A 7972-nucleotide genomic window follows, 5' to 3' on the forward strand; every position below is an offset into this window, starting at 1 on the left:
CAATCCCGCCAACCTGGATCACTTCTCGGACGCAACGGCTAGGTTTGAAAGGGAGTTTGTGTTGAACCAATTTGGCGTTGCTTGCGTCTTTATTATTTATATCAGTATAGTTTATGACCATATAGTATACAGCTCCGCTGGTCATCCACCTTCACAAAGTGGAATGGCACTGAATTTTTTTAGATGGGCCTCAGGCACGCGGGAAGGTATATATCAAGTATTGAATGTAGCGACTCATCAGCAAGGAGCAGTATTAGACAAGAAGCTAGGAGTTTAAGCAAATACTCACAAGTGATAAGTATAGAAACCGTAACATTTGTTACATAAGCATGCAAGGTGGTCGGAAGCAGAATAAATGGCTGGTAATTCAAACGCAGCTCTATGACGGAGTTATTAGCGTGTACGCCTTGACTGAAACGCATCTACGAAATTTGGAGCAGCCGCCTGTTGGGTTATTTTCTGTTTATTTAATTAACACAATTCGAGTATTTCACTCGTGAGCCATTTGTGATCAGGGCCTATTTTCACACTCCTCATTGATCGTTCACATATGTCTCCCATACTTTCTATAAACTTGTACAAGCGTAGATGGTCAAAATCCAAAAGCTCGTTCCAGTTCATATTTTTAACTAGTTCGTCAGCATGTGTGTCGTCAATAATTTTCCTAGTGAGTGGGCTTCGGTTATTGTCATCCGCCATGACCACTGGTTCCACGAAATGAAGATAAGCTAATTTCTGTTTAATTGCACCAGATGTGTAATACTGCTTCGGCGAACCCACAACAATATGATTTACGCATGACTTCGTATATCCTTTGAGCCCAAGTGCGCTTCTCTAGTGTACTCTTCAACTGCGTTACACGAGCCATATTCATAAACTACAGGTAGCCAGTTACCACTGTCTTCGATAGATCCATTATGTCAGCAGCTATACAGACGAAGTCTGTATAGCTGTTGACATAAGTCCAATACAATAGTCCAATACAGACGAAGTCTTTTTCATTCAAGTTCTTCAAGTTCAAAAGTAGTTGAAGTTCATTTATAAACTGTTTTATATTTAGGTTTCGTGACCTGTAAATTGCACATAAAGTAAATGACACATTTATTTTGATAACTGACACAATAATAAGTTTTGCGTTGTCAAAGTTCACATCAATGCGCTGTGTACACCCCCTCCTCTCCTAGTTTCACAGCACAGCGCGTATCAAGACTAACAGTCGATATTGTACACGTTTTGTCAATCTGTTTGAACACTGATATCAGTTAATACAATAACGTGGATGTCGATATTTTTTATCCCTAAGAAGGGCACACACCTGATCCCAATGTTTCCTCAAGCTTCGTATATTTACATGTATTATACTTATCTCTGGAATGAGATAAGTATAAATGGTGTATTTAAATGACTATTCCATTCACAAAATGATTCAAACGAGCCCATTTATGCTATTTTGTCCAACTCATCGGCCGTAGCCACTAATTACTGACCCGCCTTTACGTTTCGTAACCCAAATCCTGTGGTTACGCATCAGTTCATCGCCTTGCTGTCTTCTTGTTTTTTGTCCCGTTTTTAGCCATGTTTGTTACCAAAACATGTGACAACTAGCTCACCTAGTTACGTTATGGTATCGTCTGTCGAATACGACTGCTGCATAGTATAGCCATTATAAATCTTGTCACCGATCAACAAACGACGAAATTGACGCTTCGGTGCCCGTACGGGAACCCTATTCACAAAACACAAATGAAACAGCATGTCCGCGACAGGCGCATGTCCCGTTCTTTATGGCATTTGTTAGTGTGTGTGGAATTCATGTGGTTTATTCACGGGCGCAAAATGACCACAATCAGTAGTCGTTTTCGCAGCAATCGCTTGTGATAGAAAGATGCCGCAGGTTTTCTTGAAACAGGGAGCCTAAGTGAACAGCGCAAATGATCTCGTAGATGTCCTGAGGAAGGAGGTCCTGCCTTGGGCCGACTCACGCTTCGGAAACCCTCAGTGGACGTAGCAGTACGATTCGCTCCGGCTCACAAGGCGAAGGTGGTGCAGCAATGGTGCACGAAAAACTTCCTCGCTTTAAGTCTACCGCTTCAGAATGGCCCCCAAAAAGCCCCGCATCTAAACCCGCTTGACTATTCAGTCAGGTCTTTTTAAAAAGCGCTGTCTTCTCTACTCATCATCGCAATTTGGCTGCAATTCGTCGGGCAAAAGCATGGATTGAATTAGACGCAGACTACATCCGTGCCGCCATCAATGCATTTCCGAAGCGGCTCAAGGCTTGCATGCGCGCAAAATGGGGACTTTTCGAAATGTAGATTTGGATTTGTTTATGTAGAACGTAACGGATTAAGTTAATATAAAAGGGATTTCGTTACAGTGCATGCATCGCAAAATATATTTATGAGCTTTTATTTGAAAGAGAAAATCGTATAGCGAAGCTGGCACATCTGTTAAGTTTCTGATTATTGCTATAATACCTACCACTCTTTAAGTTGCGGCCCGCATCCTTTTGTGTTTTATAACGCAGCAGCCAAGCTTGACTCCAAAGTTCGCTAAGACTCATCCGTATAGGCTCGAATGTGTGCACTTCCATGTGCACCATCTGTATTTTTTTTTTCTTCATTAAGCACGTGCTCCCGATCACGATCTAGGGAAGCTCGATGTCCTCCTCGCCAGGTGCGAATTGAGGCACCCTATCTTAGCGCCCCCTCTGTCCAACGTAACTTTGGCCACCTGTCAAGGGTATATTTCGTAGCACCATTTGAACGCAACTTGCACGCTGCCTGGCGTTCTTCTTCTGGCAGCCTTTATCGGGCTGATAATCATCGCCCGACATTCGAGTCTGTCGAGCCGCATGCTCGGCAGCGCGGACCTCGCAGCTTCGGCCCCGCTCACAAGGTGTCGTTGCTGACGCAGGCTGCCACCGCCTGGGCGACTACCTGGAGGCGATCAAGAAGGATTTCGCGCGCGCCTGCAACGTGTACAAGAACAACTGTGACGACAACAACCACGGCAAGAGCTGCTTGAAGTACGCCAACTACAGGCTCGTCGGCAAAGGTACACGCCCTCTTGCACCGCATACGAGGAGAAGGGATGAAAAGGAAAACTCGATGGCGATTTCTACTGGCATTCTCCTTTAAAACGGAGGCAAATAGTTACGTATATATATACTTGGTCCGTGTCGCAGTTCAGCATTTCGTTTATCTCTCACATTTTATTGTATTATCCACTTGTGGAATATCTTTCATGGTCATAGCCCACATCACTTGTCACTGTTTTAATGTCAATATATTTTAGGTCCCTTACAGCGAATGCTTCAAGGCCTCTATTCACCCATGTTACATTTGCAATTTGTCGTTTACCACTTTATGAACTGCTTCATACCATCTTTCTTGGCGCTCTAGTAGGCCATCGCTGGCCCTTGCGTCAATATATATCACCATCCTGTACATCTTTTTCTGGTTGCCTGAAATAAAGTTGACCAGCCTACGCATCAAAATGCTTCGCATTATCAAGATCTGCATAATCAGCCCATCTTTGATTTTTTGCCCGCCCTCAGGCAGCACGATGGACAAAGCCGAGGCGCACCGCTACTACCGGCGGGGTTGCGAGGCGGGCTGCGGCAAGGCGTGCTTCGGCGTCGGTCTCGGTCTCACCTCGTCGAAGAGTGGCGTGACGCAGAACGTGACCGAGGGCCTGGCCTTCCTCTCCAGGGCGTGCGACATGGGCACGGCCGACGGCTGCTACTTCGCCAGCGGGCTGTACATCACCGGACGAGAGGAGCTGCCGCGCGACCTGCGCCGCGCCTTCCAGTTCGCCGTGCGCGCCTGCGAGCTGAAGAGCATGGAGGCCTGCTCCAACGTGGCCCTCATGTACGCCAGGGGCCACGGGGTCAAGAAGGACGACGCAGAGGCCGAGCGATACCGAGCCATCGTTGCTGACCACAACGAGCAGCTGAAGAGGCCCAGGGGCATCGAGATGGAGCAGGGCATCAGGGACTGACCGCGAATGAAGAGAGAGCGCTGCGTCTCGAAGCCCGTAGAGGAGTGTTCTACTGAAATCACTACAGTCGAACTCGCACATATCGAATCTGAAGGGGATAACAAAAAAGTTCGATATATAGGTAATTCGATCGATGTATAAAATAAAAATTTTATGCAAAAAATTTCGAGGGGGGATTACTGCTGTTCGTTATACACAATAATTCGTTATATACGTGTTCGATATATGCGGGTTCGACTGTGTAGGAGACTCTGGCGCTGTTATCGTTCAGTCAGTGATGGATTTAGTAAATGTATTTGTCTGGTCTTCGTGCTTGTGGCTTCGTACGTTCTTTCGGCTTTGTTCGCTGTGCTTTATCCGCCTTGATTGACCAAAATCTTGAAACAAGCCCATTTTATTAAACGCGGAACGCAATATGACTCGGCACACTTTCGAAATAACTGCGAATTGTGGAAATTGTATTGCAATATTTTGTTGAAAGTGACTAGTCTTCAAAGTCGCAAAGCCCTTTGAAGTCATACGGACGAAGTTTAGGCAAATCTGGGCACTGTTACGTTTGGCCGAGTTGGGTTCCAAGCCGGGAGAAGAAGACGCCGGGAGAAGGAAGAACGTACTTTTAATGCGGCATGCTTGCCGAAAGAAGGTGTACAAAAAGAAGCGCCCACGGCGTGATCCGCAGTCCTTTATAAAGGAACGCCGTGATCAAAGGGCGAGGGAAAACATATCAACGCACATGCGCGAAACAGATTATCGTCTGGAACAGATGAGCCAGACTTGGGCGCCGGCTGATAAGCGGTGCGCAAACGCAACAGCCCCTCCCCACGGAAGAGCACCAAGGGGGTGAAGAAGGCTTCACACGCACTGGTTTTTGCGAAAGGTTCGTCGAAGACTTCGATGTAACGGCACTTTCGGAGATTTTCACCAGTTCAGCCGGCTGCGCGCTTGATGGGCAGTTCCGAGGTGCACAGAAGCGCCAAAGTACTTGGCGACCGATGTTCAAGGATCCGGCGAAGTGACATCTGACCGTCCGAGGACAGATGACTCGGTGCTCGGTTTTCAAGTCGAAGGATGCGTCCTTTACGGACGCGCGCAGGGTCCGGTGGTCTCTCAGGCCGATGTGCGGAAATGTGGAGTGCATGGTGTGGCAGGAAACTGCAGGCGACGCCAAGGGCACGAATCCCGGGCGTAGGCGATACAGCAAGCACCACCGCAAACACCGCAAACAACTGCCGAGTGCGGCCTCATACGCAGAGTGTTTTGGAAACCTTCCAATTGGAACAAAATTGGCTGTCGAGGACTTGCGACAGTTACGGTTCTATGTGAATACTGATTCAAGGCTTTGATGCCACTAGGCCGACTGGCGCCGAGTGAGAGAAAGCCCTGCTGAGACCGTCTGCATTTGCGTGCAGCGATCCTTTCTGATGTTTAACCGTAAACGCGTACGGTTGCAAACTGAGGCTCCAACGCAACAACCTGCCATTTTTGTTGGACATCTGTTGAAGCCACGTGAGCGGACGATGATCTGTAATGAAAATGAATTCTGCTCCAGCCAAATAACAGGAAAGTTTTTCTACAGCCCAAACGAGGCACGCGCATTCCTTTTCTATGGTACTGTAAGCTTGTTCACGACCAGACAGCTTTCGGCTGGCATACAAAATGGGATGCTCATGCCCGTGCTCGTCTTCCTGACTCGAAACTACACCTACCCCTTTTTCGCTTGCAGCACACTGCACAAGAAAGGGTTTCGAGTGGTCTAGGCTCGCCAGGACGGGCTTTGCGGTGAGAGCTACCTTCAAAGAATTAAAGGCCGCTTGTTTTGCTTCGTCCCATTGCACACCTGTAGGAGCGTCTTTTTTCAGCGAGTCTGTAAGGTGGCTAGCAACCTGCGAGAAACACTTGATGTATAGTGTTGTTACCCTAAGAAAGTACGGAGCTCAGTTTTCGTTTTCGGCTGAGGGAATTCCTTGATTGGCAGAACCTTGAAATCAAGTGGACTTCGATGTCCTTGACCTAATCTGTGACCTAGGTAGCAGACGTCTGAGCGACCTAACTTGCACTTCTGGGCTTTTAAAGTTAGGGCCTCCTGCAAATGGTTCACGTGCTCCGGCCAAGTAGTTGAAAATACTGCGATGTCGTCGAGATACGGTAGTGCGAATGCCCCCGCTCCAGCTAGCACTAGATCCACGAGTCTCGAAAAGGCGAAGGGGGCATTTTTAAGACCGAAGGGAAGAACCAAAGGCCGGAAGGTGCCGAAAGGCGTCGCGAAGGCAGCCAATTCACTCGCTCGCTCTGTTAGCGGCACTTGCCAGCACCCCCGCAGTAAATCGAGCGTAGAGATAAACTTAGCTTTGCTCACCTTTTCAAGGCAGTCTTCTATGTGCGGAAAGGGATACACTTTGCTAACAATTACAGAGTTAAGCTTACAGTAATCGATACACGGCCGCGGTTCTTTACCGTTAGTTTCTACAATTATCATTGGGGACAAGAAGCTTCCTTCAACTCGTTCGGCCACTTTAAGGTCTAGCATCCGATCAATTGCCTCCCTCATCAATTTTTTCATGGTGCGGTGAACATCTGTAAGCTTTACATCGCCTGTTGTGCAACGTTGAGTTGGCCGCTTCTGGTGTAAGCTCAATATCATGAGTCGTCAGAGTGGTACGACCGGGTACCTTTGAAAACACGTGTCTGTGCTCAGCTATCAAATTTGTTAAATCTTCAAGCTGGCCTTCACTTAGAACAGCACTGTCTGCTGTCAAATTAAGGATTTCATCCACAGAAAAACAAGTCATGTCACGGGGAATGTCAGGAAGTTCAGCTTCTACTTCTTCAGGTTGATTTAACACCAAATTCACAACCGGCACACGCTCTACATAGGGCTTCATGAAGTTGCTGTGATAGATACGTACTTCTTTCCTACGACCTGGCAGTTTAACAACGTAAGTTGTGTCTGAAAGTGTGTGTTGTATCGTACCGGGGCCTTCCCAGTGTACCTCCAACTTGTTAGCTTTAGAAGTACGCAACATGAGCACCTTTTGCCCTTCGTGAAACTGGCGCACACTGCTGTTTTTGTCGTAGCTTTTTTTTTTTTTTTTTTTTTTTTTTTTTTTTTTTTTGCTTTTGTGTGAGCTTCAAGCATATTAGCTTCCACCAGAGCCTGCGTGTCGTACAGGCGCTGCAGTAGGTTGCAAACGTACTCGACCACAGTCGGATCGCTACCCTTCCCAGTTTTCACGAACTAGCCTAAGCGGGGAGTGCAGCGCCCTCCCGTACACGAGCTCCGCTGGGCTCAAAGATAAAGAAATTCAACAAGAGGGGACACTCGGCAAAAACTGGCAACAGGAAACACGTCACCATACGTCACGCTATACTTTTGACACCGAACGTTAGCTGCCGCGAGCATCGAAAAAAAAAAGAAAGTGAACTTAAGTTAACAGGCATTCATTTATTTTTTTAATTCTTTGCCGCAAAAACTAAAACGTTTTGCGTATAAATTAACTTAAGCTTTGCGACTTATTTTCCTTGCCTTACCTAGCCACAGGTCAATGACGCGCCAGATACATGCGTCATCCGCCAGACACTCCCCCGAAGCCAGCGAGGATGGCTGCGCGCGCGTTTGAGCGATCGCGCGCGGCGACCCGTCTGTCTCATTCTTTTTTTCTTTTTTAAATGTAACCTGGTTTATTGGGCTCTCGGCGTATTCTTGCGTTCCTTCTGCACTGGGACAAGACATCACTGCACTATTGGAATACGGCAAGGTGAGAAATCTTGTTTCACAGTCTACGACGCAATTAGGCTTACGGCACGGGACCGAGACTTAAAGGGCAACTCCGGCGATTTTTTGACCATGTCGAGCTAATAAAATATTTAGGTTCCCGAGACCCTCCTGTGACGCACCTGATAGGAGAATTCTTCCGCAAAGTGGAAAATAATTTTAAATAAGCAAAAAAGCGCAAAACGAAACCGAAACCTG

General features: G+C 47.2%; 1 protein-coding gene across 1 annotated transcript; it reads left to right on the forward strand.

The window, feature by feature from the left end:
• Positions 1-2660: 2660 nt before the first annotated feature.
• Positions 2661-5152, forward strand: LOC119432478 (cytochrome c oxidase assembly factor 7 homolog). The gene is made up of 3 exons (XM_049658257.1): positions 2661-2676; positions 2917-3057; positions 3560-5152. Exons 1-3 carry the CDS (start codon positions 2661-2663, stop codon positions 4000-4002), a joined length of 600 nt encoding a protein of 199 aa, XP_049514214.1. The 3' UTR covers positions 4003-5152.
• Positions 5153-7972: the final 2820 nt, after the last annotated feature.

This window comes from Dermacentor silvarum, chromosome 11, assembly GCF_013339745.2.
Source record: "Dermacentor silvarum isolate Dsil-2018 chromosome 11, BIME_Dsil_1.4, whole genome shotgun sequence".
Classification (NCBI taxonomy): domain Eukaryota; kingdom Metazoa; phylum Arthropoda; class Arachnida; order Ixodida; family Ixodidae; genus Dermacentor; species Dermacentor silvarum.